At 57.3% G+C, this 13,667-nt stretch overlaps 1 protein-coding gene across 1 annotated transcript in view; it reads right to left on the reverse strand.

The window, feature by feature from the left end:
• Positions 1-5,503: 5,503 nt before the first annotated feature.
• LOC309580825 (carboxyl-terminal PDZ ligand of neuronal nitric oxide synthase protein-like) overlaps positions 5,504-13,667 on the reverse strand; it is a gene marked incomplete at both ends in the record, with an annotated part of 28,120 nt that continues 19,956 nt past the window's right edge. Inside the window, 9 exons of the mRNA XM_082295052.1 lie at positions 5,504-5,978; positions 6,091-6,448; positions 6,680-6,857; positions 7,517-7,684; positions 8,720-8,880; positions 9,297-9,438; positions 9,778-9,886; positions 11,316-11,374; positions 11,994-12,086. Coding sequence (XP_082151178.1) covers positions 5,504-5,978; positions 6,091-6,448; positions 6,680-6,857; positions 7,517-7,684; positions 8,720-8,880; positions 9,297-9,438; positions 9,778-9,886; positions 11,316-11,374; positions 11,994-12,086 — 1,743 coding nt within the window. The remainder of the gene's footprint in view (positions 5,979-6,090; positions 6,449-6,679; positions 6,858-7,516; positions 7,685-8,719; positions 8,881-9,296; positions 9,439-9,777; positions 9,887-11,315; positions 11,375-11,993; positions 12,087-13,667) is intronic.

Raw genomic sequence — 13,667 nt, forward strand, 5'->3', positions numbered from 1 at the left:
AAGGAGGCCCTTCCCGGCTGCTCATTTTGGGCTGATTCTATAAAGCTGGGAGGGAAAACAGCCTTCCCCTGTGTGGAGCATGCGGAGCCTCCCTGCCTGCAGCTCTGGTGAGTGCTGTGGGTGTGCAGGGTTTTGGTGGGGTGGGTTGTGCTGTGCTGTGCTGTGGGTTGGGCTGTGTCACCGACCAGTGTGGCTGTCACAAGTCCTGGCAGGAGCCCTTGTTGGGCATCTCAGGTGCTGTTGGCAAGTGCTTGTGCCTGTGCATGAGCTCCGTCCCCAGGTTGTGCCAGGTGGCTGCAGTTGGAGTGGGAGAGTGAAACCCACTGGTGTCCAAGTGCCCACAACCCAAAAGTTTCTGGTGACCTGTTGTGTGCTCATCTCCTCCCCTGTGGGAAGGGTGAAGGGGGTTTAAGGCTCTGTAAAAGAGACAAGTTGCTCCTATAAACCGAGAAACGAGGGAAGGAGGAGAACTGAGCCTGCTGCTGGTGTCCCCTGGCTGTGGGCAGCATTGCCAGACCCAGCCCTTCTGGGTCCCCAGCCCCCTGGGGCACAGGGACCCCTGGTCCCACAGCCTCTCCCTGCCCATCCCTGGCTCTCTCCACAGTCTGAGGGCTCAGTGTGCGTGGCCAGGCTCTGTCTGCTGTTTCCTTATAATTTAAAAGCCTTCCTCACATTAATCTTTTTATTTTTATTTTGACAAATGTATGTTTCCAGGAAGTTGCTGAGGTCAAAGCAGCATCTGTTGCTCGTTATTTTGGGGGATGCAGAGGGTCTTTGTGAGGGTTTCCAAAGCAACAAGGAATTAAGTGGTTTGTAAAGCGGAGAGCAGGAATGAGGAGCAGGCTGGGGCTTCCTGAAAGGCGGCTGAAGATGCTGATGAAAATCAGATCAACTCGGCTCTATTTTCTTGGAAACTTGATCTATTTTTCTTGTACAACTGTCAGCCTGACTCCTGTATTCCAAGTGCTTGGCCACCGCCAGCTCCACGTTTCAGCGCTGGGATTAGCGTGGCCCCGGTCAGACTCACTTTCCCCGGCTCGTGCCGGGCGCTGCGGGATGGGAGTGGAGCTTTTGGGAGTGGCAGTGCATGTCCCCTGCTGCGGCCCTGACTGGGGACACGGGCCAGAGACCCCTGGGATGGGCACCAGGCCACTGCCCACTGCCCCAGGGCTGTCCCTCACCCCCCAAACTCACACCATGAATTGCCCAGTGCACCCCACAGGGGGCCTGTGGCCAAAAGTGCTTTTTCTTTCAAAACAAGCTGAGGAGACTCTGGTGCCAAGGTGAGGGCTGCGAGGAGCCCAGGAGATTTATCGCTGAGGAAATACTTTCTCCAGCGAGGGCTGACGGCCGCAGCAGGAACAATGGGAGATTCGCAACGTGAACAAAGCTGATTTCGTTCTTCTTTTTATCAATGCTTTTTCCTTGCGGATCCTCCCTTCCTGGAAGTGGGAGATGCAGCTTCCCCCGCGCGCCGGCCGTGTAATCAGCAGGAATGGCCATATCCTGGCTGGGAAGCGAGCTGTGAAACGCTGTCACCCGCAGTGATTTATGAGCCCGTGGCAGCGGCCAGCGGCGGGGCTGGCCCGGGGACAAGGTGCCAGGGCGCGTGCAATATCCACGTATTCTTTCTGCTCCCCGCCGGGTCCCCGGGGAGCCGCCGGAGGAAGTTAATGGATTAGACACACACGTTCCACTTGATTTTTATTTTTTATTGCTGTGTCTTTCCAAATGCCTTTAGCAGATGCACGAGCACAATGGGGTCGGACGATGAGCATCCCGGCCGGGCAGGCAGCGGGGCAGCAGCCAGGCTGGAAAAGGTCAATGTGGAGAATGCTTGCGTGGGGACACCAGGACAGCCTGTCCTGGCGGGTACAGCCCTGCCCCACGGGGCCGTGCTCAGCACCGGCTCCTGCTGTGGAGAGCAGGGATAAGGTGATTCCAGCTCCTCCACAGCTGGTGCTGACCAACAGCCTGAGGCCGCCACAGCCCCTTGCCCGCAGGGTCGTGGCCACGTCGGAGGCAGCCGGTGCCCAGCGGGTCTCTCACCGTGCCTGGAGCCGTGATGTCCTTCCCGGGGGGCTCATGCCATCATGAATTGGATCGTTCCACTTCCAGGCTCACACTTCTGCCACATTATGCAATCTTCACCCGATACTGGGAATATGAAATAATTATTCCAAGTGATCAGATTTTAATTATGCAACACAGAGGATGATTATTGTACGCCAAATTGGTGCCGAATGCTTAGTTATGTATATGCCAAATTTAGTCTATACTATTATACCCAGTGGGTGGCCGTAGACAATCAGGAAGTAATTAGTTTTGCTGGAGGTTGTTCGCCTGCCTGGTTCGCTGTGCTGTCTGGGGAGCGTCTTGCTGCGCTCCGTGAATACCGTGGGCTCCGAGTTCAATACCGTCTTTTTGTGACAAGCTAATAAGCTGTCTGCATGGCGGCCTGTAATTAGCGCTGTCGATATTCATTTGGAAACGGAGACCGCGCTGAGCGGCTCTGCCGACGGCGCTTCCCTTTGTCGCGGCTCTGGGCTGGTCCCTGCTCACCTCCGAGGCGGGCGATGGGTGCGCAGGGACGGGGATGCGGTGTCGGAGGCGCTCGCGTGTGTGCGGCACCCTCGGGTCCCTACCCAGAAAAGCACCAGCCACGAGGGTGCTGAGCCCCTGAGATCAACACCTGCCCCCCACCCACTCCTGTGTCACCCCGGCCTTGTCCTCCATGGGGGAGCTGCCACTGACTCCAGGTGTGGGATGTCCCCAGGGCTCTGTCCTTCGGCGCTGGCCAGGAAGGCTGAACTGGCATGAGGTGTTCGGTGTCAGGGGAATGGGGACGTGGAAGGGGCCTTGGGCTGGGGTGGCCACCCCCTCCCCAGAGTCATGGGGCACTTGGGGAGTCCTGAGCATCACTGGGGTGTGCTGAGGTGCTGCATGCTTGCACCTTTCCAGGCAGCCTGATCCTGTAGGATCTGGGCTTTTCCGCTGAGGTTTCACATGCAGAATTCCTGAAGGGCCTGGGGCTACATGAGCTGGGAGATCACTGGAGCATCACCCCCCTGAGTGGTGTTTGCAGCTGGTCAGTGTTGTGGGGGCACCAGGAACTGTCCAGTTCTGTGGGAATGGTCTGGATCTGCTGGGCGGGAATTGTCTGAAGTATGGAGCAACTTTTACCTCTGTTACACAAAGGAAACTTTCCTCCTCTTTCTGTCGGAGATGCTCACTCCATTGAGATGATTGGCAGACTGGAGAGCTGAGAAACTAAATTGTTTATACACTAATGAATAGAAGCTTGATTGCAAGATCCTGTTTGGAAAATTATAGTGCTGAATTGAAGCCGTACAATTACATCCAAAATGCTGCATATTCATTTCATCTGCTTTGCATAGAGATTAACAAGCGAGCCCTAAAGCAGACTCTGAAATTAAAGCTAACACCAGATTTAGTCACAGGTTACAAACTAAATGGCATTGTTTGATGGATATGAATCTTTACCACCTGCCTGCCTGATGATTGCTAGCAGCTTAGCAGACAGCAAAGGAAAAAGTTTCTTCCCATGAAGGAAGCATAATAAGGCTCTGGGCTGGAAGTGCCCCCTCCCCATGCAGGCAGCCCCCCTGGCAGATGTCTGCAGTGGGCCTGGGGAAGGGGCTCCCTGCTCCCCACTCTGCCATGCTGGAGGCTGCACCCACTCCATGGAGGGATGGAGAGTGGTCCTGAGACCCCACAGAGGTTCTGGGTGCTGGGTCCCTCCATTTGGGTCCACCATCCTGCATGAGGGGGACAATCTCACAAGGTCCTTGTCCATCCTGGAGTCTCTGTGCTGAATTGCTCCTGGAGTTTCTTCCTCACCTTGCAAGGGTCAGGAAACTGCAGAGGGCAGGGGTCTCTTGCCTGTCCTGGCTGCAGGCAGCCCCTGGGGATCCCAGCACCCTGGCATGCCACTGGTCCCATCCCATCCCATCCCATCCCATCTGGCTTTGCCATCTGCCTTCTCCCACTTCTCATCCTGTGTGCCGAGACCAGGACTTATTTCAGGAGCAGAAATGGGACCAGGAAAGAGCAAAAGGAGTGTGTGGGGAGCAGGGCCCTCCATGGTGGTGCCCATCCTGGTGGGGGCTGCTCAGGGAGCAACTCAGAGGCTCAGCTGTCATTCCCAGCAGGGATCTTTCCTCTTTGGGAACACCTGGGAGGTCCTAGTCTGCCCCACAGGCTCAGGACCCCTTGTGCACGGGCCCCATGGGGCAGAGACACAGCACTGGCTCTGCAAATCTGACACCTTTATTTTTTTCTTTAAAAGTCTGTTACCAAACCGCAGCATCCTATGGAGGGGCCGGGCTGTCGCTACTGCACTACGGGACAGCCCAGCCAAGCTTTACAACCCCCGGCCCGGTCACCAGCCCCTCCTGGCTCCATCCCTGCCACGGCCGCCTCTGGGGGCATGTCCTGTCACCCCCCTCTCCCTGTGGGAGCAGCACCATGCCAGGGACAGACAGCACGGCTGCTCCGAGTCTCCATTTCTGCTTGACACTTCCCAACTAGACTCTCCGACACTTTCCCAACACCCTCTGACAAACAACCAAGGTGGATGAGCATCCCCTCGGTCCCTCCACAAAACCTGCCCTTCACCCCGCGCTTGGCTTCTTCCTTAAACCTTAACTCCTCCCAGGACACTCACATTTCCAAGACCAAACCCAAACCACACCGTAACACCCTAAAATCAGCACAAGGAGCAGCCTCCTGTCTGCAGCCACCAGCAGCTCAGGGGGCATGGGAGGGCTTTCTGCCCTGACCCCAAGACATGGGGTGCACCCTTCTTTAGGGGGTCACCCCCCACTGCCACAGGCTCCAAGGGTCAGCCCTGCACCCATCAGTGGCTTCAGAGGGGTGGCCCAACCTGTGTGGGCAGTGGGTGCTGGGGAGTAGGAAAAGGCACCTATGGAGGCAGTGGTGGCTTCACCGCGTGGGGACACAGTGGTGGGGCTGCTGTCCCCAAAGCAGGGCTGGGCACAGCGTGGGGCTGGTGGACACTGGCAGCCCTGGAGATGCCCAGCATGGTGGCAGTTTGGGACACACTTCAGGGAGCTGGGCAGGGGAGTGACACCGTGGCTGTGCTGCGTGGCCCCGCTCAGACTGCCGTGGGTGGCAACTGATGAACCAGAACAGCCTCTTGTCCCACAGCCCTGTGCTGTGCCCTGCCCAGGGCTTCCACCCTTCAACTCCCTGGAGCTCTGCTGTGAGCATCCCTGGCTGTGTGAGCAGGGACAGGATGGCAGTGTGACAGCAGTGTGAGCTGGTGCAGACTGAGGCAGGGCTGGCCACCTCCCATCCTGTGGGGTGGCCCCGTGGGTGGCAGGGGAAGCTGTTACATGGGACAGGGACAGGAAAGGGACCTGTCTCGTGGCCTGGGCACAGGGACCTCCAGTCCCAGCACAGGGTTGTGGACAGAGCTGCTGGGGCTGCCAGCCACCAGCTGCCACCTACTGTGGCCCCACTAAGAGGGGACTCTGCTGGGCCCCATGGCAGTGTCCAACTCATCTTCAGAGAAGCTGATGTGCAAGCAGGTGTCGTCTGCAGGGGAGAAGGGCAGTGAGCTGTCCGTGGGGCTGCCCAGGGCCATCAACTCCTTAGCCAGGGTCTCGCTGGCTGTTGGGTCATGGATGCTGGCCAGGGGGGACACTGGCCCACTCTCTCCAGTCCTGTCCTTGCCCAAGGTGCGCTGGCAGGTCCCGGCAGGGCCGGCCTCCGTGCTGGAGGCAGCGCTCCGTGCAGGAGTCCTTGCCTCAGGGTCCAAGAGGGTGAGGGAGCTGGCAGTGATGCTGGTGAGGCTGGAGATGCTGGCACTGGGCAGGCTCAGGTGGGCAGCGCTCTCGGGTTTCACCTCCACTTCCAGGCTTGGGGAGGTCTTGCTTGACCTTTTGCGTAGGATGGGTGGTGGTGGGTTGAGCTTGGGAATGGGCGGCTGCCGCCTGTGGAGGGAAAGCAGAGAGAGGAGGTGATGGGCAAGGCTTACCTGCATTACCTGCAGCACTCAGGGTGTTCCCGCTGCAGCTGGCAGGACACAGAGGTGGCACACTCTACCTGTCCTCATCCCCTCTGTCCATGTCATCTGCCTTCTGCCGGCTGCTCCCGTTGAGCAGAGTGAAGTCGCTGACCTCAGAGCCCTCCACGCGCCGGCTTAGTCCGTCCTGCCCCTCCAGCACTGCCAGGCACTCGTCCCCCTCCTTGCTGCCATAGCGGTGGCTGCCCCTGTCCAGGCTGATGAGGTTGAGGTAGGAGTCCCTGGGGCCCAGGGAAGGCAGCGAGCCAGGGGCCACGGGGCTGCCCAGGACGCTGGCGGGGGTGGAGGTGGACGGCAGGTGGACGTCCAGGCTGTAGTGGTTCTTCAGGTTCAAGGACAGGGACTGGGCCAGGGACAGGTTTTGCAAGGAGCGGTCAACTGTGAGAGATGGACGAGGGGCATGTGAAAAACTGGGCATCTCCAAAACAGCTGCTGCCTTGGACTGTGAGGGGTGCAGAAATGCCCCAGACCCCCAGAGCCTGCTGGGACAGTACTGGGAGCACTCCAGTTACTTCCTGTGACTGCAAGGGATGCAGCGATTGTCCAGAGGGATGGAGCTGGGGCACCCCAGCACCCAAACAACCTTAGTGAGGGTGTCACTGCGCTCACCTGGCTGCCGATGCTCATCCCGGTGCTCCTCCCGGGCCTCCAGCACTGTCAGCTGCCGCACCAGCAGCGAGACGTGCTGCAGCAGGTCGCGGTTGGTCAGCAGGAGCTGCCGCACCCGGGCCTGCGCCTCGATCCGCGCCGCTGTCTCGGCCGCCAGTTGGTCCTTCAGCAGCTGCACCTGCGGGACGGGACGGGGCGATGCGGAGGGGATGATGCGGAGGGGACGATGCGGGACGGGGCGATGCGGGACGGGAGGAGCATCCCCGGGAGCGCCCGGTACCGGCGGCGCCACAGCGCCCCCTGCCGTCCCCGCCGCGCCACCCCCCAGTGGCCCCCCCGAGCCGGTCCAGCCGCGGGCGGGGATGCGGCGGCAGCCCGGGGGTGTGCGGGGTGTCCTGCTGGCCCCTCGGTAACGAGAAACGCCATGGGGAGGTGCCCAGCCGGGGGCACCGGGCTCCCCGCTCTGATGCTGGATTGGGGGCGGGATGGTTTCCAAAAACGGGATGAGACGGGGTGAAAGGTGAGCTGGGGGCTCTACCGGACCCTGCAACACTCCTAGAGCAGCCTGGGGCTGTGTGTGCAGCCAGCTCCGTGTCTGGGGGAGCTCAGCTGTGCCGCAAGCGATGCTGCACGTGGCGCTAAAAGCAATGCTGCGAGCTAGGCTGCAAGCGATGCTGCGAGCTCTGCCGTGAGCTGTGCGATCGGGAACGCTGCCAGCAGCGCTGCGAGGGCCCCGGCCCGCTCCCACCTGCCCCGCTGTCGGCCTAGCCCGGCTGGACGCTGGAGCAGGGAGAGGAGAAGGGCTGGTGCCGCCTGAGGGGAGGGCAGGACGTGTACCTGGGCCACAGCCACCTGCGTCTGCTGCTGCTGCTGGAGGAGCTGCTGCTGGAGCAGCTGGAGGCAGTGCTGGGAGGCCAGCGGGGTGATGGAGGCCGAGGAGCAGGGGCTGCTCGGGCTGAGCAGCTGCTGGGAGCTGGCCAGGTGGAGGGAGCAGTTTTCGGCATCCTGGGCACAAAGAAATGGGCAGGTGAGCGGATTGACCGGCTCAGGGTGGGATTTGGATCGTGGTTCCCCACGGCACTGACCCCAGAGCAGCAGAGAAGCCCCTGCACTCCAGGCACCGAGGGGGATGCTGAGGGGCAGCCCCTGGGCTCGGCGTCAGATCTGCACATCTGTGGGATCCCCAGGACAGAGTGTTTGAGAGAGACTCCTCCCAGAGAGCTGGCAGGGCTGCCTTGGCTGTGTCTGGGGAGGGCAGGTCCCCAGGTCTCCCAGGGAGGAGACAGCAGGGAGTGACCCAAACGCTCTACCACCTTCCCATGCTGTGGCTGGCCAGGCTGGGCGGTATCCTGGTCCCTGGAGCATTTGCCAGTGCCTGTGGCCACTGCCCTTCCTGCCCCTGCCCTCCCCTGCTTGGGCAGTGGCAGAAGGAATGCGAAGGAAAACCCGGCCTTCCCTGGCACGCAAACGAATCCCATGGAGTTCGTGTCACTGCAGCTGTTTCCAGCCAGGCCCTGCGAGCATTACTGTTGTGTGAGCTGAAGCGATGCCATTCAGGCCTCTGGGAAGTGCTCCCAGAGCTCTGTGGAGCACCCATTCATTAAGGTGAAACTGCTGCTCGAGTTGGATGTGCCCCGGGTGCCTGCGCTGCCAGGGCTGGGCCTCCTCGGGAAGTTGCTCCCTGGGCCTGGAGTATGAGGGGAGTCAGGGATCACTGCCAGGGCAGTCGAACAAGCAACCACTGCAGAGCAGCACTGAGGGCATGGAAATCCACCCCAGGTGGTGTTTGAAGCCTGCTCAGCCATGCGCCGCAGCCCCCACCCCTGCCTCTCGCCTCAACCCCCACCCAGCACTGGACACGGCCTTGCTGCAGGTAAACTGGGAACTGAACAGCCTGTCCTGAGCAGGGAGCCAGGAGGGAGGGCTGCAATGGGGTCTCCATGAAAGCACCTCCAAATCAAGCCATGATAGTGACCCTGAGCAGAGGGCCCTCAGCAGCAGCAGAGCACATGAACCGTCCTCCAGCCCACCCCCCATTACCTGGCCATTCTTTTCCTTTGAGGCTTGCCCAGGTTTCAGCATGCCGAGGTCCCCTCTGGCACCTGGCAGCTCTCTGGGTCCCCTCTCAGACACACAGATGCCACCAGTATCGATGCCAACCTCATCCACATCCGTGATCTTGGAGCCCTTTATCTGGTGAACTTCAAACAAGACGGACACATGAATCTGAGCCTCCCTTCCTTGTGCAGGATTGCAGGAAGAGCCAGGGCCCCATGCAGGGCTGGGAGCTGGGGGAAGCTCAGGGACAATGGCCAGGACTTACTGCAAGTCTCAGCGTGCTGTGAAGGGGCAGGAGGGAGGGAATGGGTTGGCTGAGAGGCTGCAGACCCTCAGCTTGCTGGATGAGGGGGCTCAGCCTCCCCCTCCCCAGTGCTCAGTAGGAGTGGGCAGGCAGGGCAGACTCCAAATGCTCCCCATCCGAAGGGGCCCAAACCTCTCACTGCCACCACAGCTGGCCCATGAAGGACCGTGCCACCTCGAGTGTCCCCACCCCAAAGCATCCCCGCACCACTGCCTCAGGGAGGGCTGTGCTCACGCCCTCGGGACCTCGAGTCACCTTCCAGCGGCTGCTCCTCGGCCGATTTGTCGCTGGCGCCGTCGGCCTGCCCGTCGGCGTTCTGCAGGGCGTGCTGCAGGCTCAGCTTGTGGCACACCTCGAAGGCCTGTCCCACCGTGCGCACCACGCGCATGGCCTGGCTCTGCGGAGCAACCCGCGCTGCTCAGCCGCGGTGCCAACGCCGCTCCCACCACCGCCCCACCGCCCACGGGGGAACCGCAGCCTGCCCTGCCTCCCACTCCGGGCTGCTGCGTCTCATCCTGTGCTGCGTGCTCCAGCAGTGCCCCCCGGTTCTCCGCTCTGGATCTGGGTGCTCCTATCCCTGTGTGGAATGCGCCGCTGCCCAGGCTGGGCGGGAGGGGACAAGCACCAGGCACGTTGTTTTGGGGACACCCAGCACCGGCGCTGCCTCAGTCACCCCCCAGGGATCTGCACCCTCTGCCCCAGAAGTTATGCGGGTGTATGCCCAGGAGCATCCTACCTTCTTCTTGGATTTGAAGACGTTGCACCTGAAGGAGTTGTTTGCGCCGTCCCTTGCGATGTAACTAAATATTTTCAGGTCTTGCGAGTCATGAGAGACGTAGAAAATTCTAGGTGGGAGAGAGACAAAGGGAATTAAACACCCGGGGAGTCTCTGCCCTCCAGACCACCTCTGCTCCTGTGTGTCCCCAGGACTGGAGGAACGAGGCAGTGCTGGTGAATGGCCCCTCCTGCAATTTTCGAGGCAGGAGGCGATGGATTTAGAGAGTGTTTCTGGCTTGATGGAAAACCTTCTGCTTTCTGAAGTAGGCAAAAGCTTTTTAAAGACGCCGTGGGAAAGCGAAAAAATCTATAGTCTTGGAAAGCGAGTGGCTATTTTTAGCGCCAGCAATTAACCCCTGCCCAGGCTGCAGCGTGGCAGAACCGCCTGCAGGGTTGTGACTGTCCTGCCTCTTGGGGCAGCCAGCCCGGGGACCCAGAGGGTCCCTCCTCGGCAGTGGGCAGGTGGCACAGCACAAAAGCCTCTCCCAGGGATGCTGAGTGCACTCGGAGGATTCCTCTCTCTCCTGCTCAGGCTAATTCTCCTCCTCGTGCTGCAAAACCATTTTGAAGATTTTCGTATGTGTTTGATTTAATTGGGTGAAAATGTGACAAGTGAGTTTAGCTTTGAATAGAGAAGAAACCAAAGGCATTCTTGAAATGTTTTTTTCTTCTGCTCTTTCCTGTCACTGGAATTTTTTGGGTGTTGAACTTGCAATTAGAGCAGTTATTGCCAAAGTACCACATCTTGTAGTAATCTTTAAAGAAAGCCAAAGGTGAGAAGTGGGCTCAGATAATGCATCAGCACATCCTCTGTTCCTTATCTTCTCACTAAGGGCTCTGAGCCCAAAAACCAGTGTTGGGGATCCCCGTTCTCAGGGCTGTGGGCTCCGTGCTCATGGTACAATTATTAACTTTGCAGATGTAACAGCCTGGAGCACCCTGTGCTCTTAACCCATCCTCAGGCCATGCCCCATCGATGGGGTTGCCTCCCATCCCCAGGGGCTCCTGAGGCACCAGATTTACACTCAGTGTAAACCTCTGGGTGGGGCTTGTGGTGTCTGGAATACCTCAATATCCCATGGAAGGTGCTATGGAAAGTCAGTGCTTTCTTGCCACATCTGTAAGGGTTAATTCCCTGTGAGCACTTAGACCTCAGAGTAAGGCCCTGCTTCAGAAGCACAGGGAGAGCCATGCTCTGAAGGAAAACCGTGGGAAGCCTGTCTTCAGAGGCAGAATCAGAGAGTGATCCAGGTTGAAGCATCTCCAGGGTCACCCAGTCTAACCCTGTTCAAAGCAGAGCCAGCTACAAAGCAAGATCAGTCCACCTCGCTCTCAAAAACGTATGAAAAGGATTCTCCATCAGCAGTAACTTTGTGCCCTTGTTAATTTTAGATGGTCCTTTGGAAAGCCCTGGTGGAGGTGTCTCAGCAGGTGGGAGGAAGGGCACGGATCGCCCAGGGCTGACTGGCCCTCACTGGTTGAATCCCTGCCATGTACCTGTACACGGGATCGTGCATCACCACCATCTTACTCTCGTCCCAGGTCCACTCCTTTCTCTGTAAGCAGAGACAAAATTACAGTAAATCAGGTGAAACTCTGCCAAACTGAAGGGTAGGAAACAGAGAACAGTGCTTTAGTCCCAAGCCACAATCCAAGCTGCAGTGTGATTAGATGAGCCATGGCTGTTTCAACAGTATCTCAGATATAAATAGATTTTTTTTGGATCGTTTATCATATCTGATCACAGCCTTCAGGGCTGAAAATGGTCTCTAAGATTAATTTATAACATCAAATATGCAGAAGAGTTACACGTTTTGGAGAAGGCTTGGAGTTGGGGCTTAGATCTAGATTCAGTGACTCAGTGGAAAGGACAGCAGGGCAAAGAGCTGAGGGGTGCTCAGACCAGGCAGCATGGAAAAAGCTTTCTGGTATTAGGAAGAAAAAGAACCAGTATCTCCTGAGAGAGATATTTTTTTGATAGAAAAAAAAATCCTCTTCCCGCAGTGTAATATTCCCACTCTCTTTCCAGCAAGGTTTTGTTATTATTTGGGTGGAAACAAATGGAGTGTTTTCTTGTGAAAATTCTGGGTGTTTTTTTAAAAAAAGGCCAGTTTTGGTTAGAAGTGTGACTGTCCTAAGCAGCAGCAGCAGCACCCTGGGCTGGAGCAGCCTCACCTTCTGCTTCTTGCGCAGGATCACCTTCACCCCATCCACGGACACGATGATGCTCACCTTCTTCTTCTTAATGTTCTTGGCTTTGAATTCATACTGGTGGGAAGAAAAACCCAAGTTTAAGAGAGTACTGGGGGTACCTGGGACAGTATGTGGTAGTCAGTGTCTGACATGAAAATCCTGACTGCTGAGGGAGGTGGGAATTTGTTTTATTGTGCTGAGAAAAACCATATTGGGAAGGACTTGCTGCACCATCACTAGCTGGGATGCCAGGCAGGATCCTGGCTTCGTCAGGAGCATCCCTTGGGAGAGGACAAGTGGAGCTCAATCCTCTGGATTGCATCCAGACTGTTAATTTGGATCTGGGAAGAGCTTTCCCAATGCATTGGCCATGGCTGGTCCAGCAGGACTCTGCTCCAGAGGTCTGATGGGGAGGTGGCACCAAGGAGGAACATCTCTGGTGCCCTTGTGTGTCAGCACTGCAGTGCATGGGGAATATAAAATCACTCAGGAGCTCCAGGGAGGGCCAGATGGGCGGCAGTAACGTAATTATACCTCAGTCATTTGCATAATCACATTAACCTCTGTGGGATCAGGATCTCTGGAGAAAAACCCTGCAGGTGTCTGTTGCCTGTACTCACCTCCATTTGTGTTAAAAATTAAACACTGGCTTTTAAATGTTGCTTTAGCTGACAGAAGCATGGCAGAACCCTTCTACTCTGGAGACCTTTGTTTACAGCACTCATCCTTCCTGCCCCCATTTTAAGCACCATTTTCAGCTTCCAAATACAGCATTTTGATACTCCATATTTTTTGCAGTCCCTGTCTGAAATCCACCTCTTTGTCATGTCGCTTTGGTGAATCAATGCAGACTCTGATTTGTGGATGTGGAGGAAAAGGCAATGCCAAGCAGCCAGAAATCTACCTAGGCCATGTAATTAGATATCTAATTAGAACTCTGATTTCTTTATACAGTCGGGGAGGTGCAGGGAGCACTTGAGATGCAAAGCGAGCCCAGGCACCTCTTTTGGGATGCTGAAGCTGGAGGACTGTGTGTGGCTCTGTCACCCAAGCTCTGCAGAGAAGATCCACATCTTCCCAGCCCCTCAGCACCAATTGTAAGCCACGCCAGCCTTACAGACAGAAAATTGGGTGGCTTTCATGTTTATCAGGCTTTTGATGCTGCTCATTGAATTCTTAGCACTCTGCAAGGTTTATGGTATCAGACAGACCCCGGATTAAACCACAGCCTTTTGATCTCCCCATGAATTATTACTTTCAGACAAGCTCTTTAAAAATCTATCTATAGCGCTATTGCATGTGAAGCTGGAACTAAATTTGCTATACATGTTTTTTTATTTATGGGGAGGAGTGAGAGGAAGGGTGAGGTGGTGAGTGCATCCTGCAGGGTGCCGGGGGGCCCACGGGGATGCAGCAGCGCCTGCGGGTCTGGGGCCGGGCAGATGGACTCGCCAAGCTCAGCACCTGAGAGGGCTTCTCCACCCTCCACCCCTCATGCCCAGCTCCCCCAGCCCAGCTGCTCCCCCTCCCCTGCGCTCACCAAACTGTTTGTCCTTGTCTGCTCCATGAATGTCAATAAACCCGGGATAGACTGTTCTGCCCGCTAAAGAGCTGTTTATCTTTCTTTATACACAAATAGCTGGGAAAATGCTAGCT

Source organism: Coloeus monedula (genome assembly GCF_965178545.1).
Source record: "Coloeus monedula genome assembly, chromosome: 21".
NCBI lineage: Eukaryota > Metazoa > Chordata > Aves > Passeriformes > Corvidae > Coloeus > Coloeus monedula.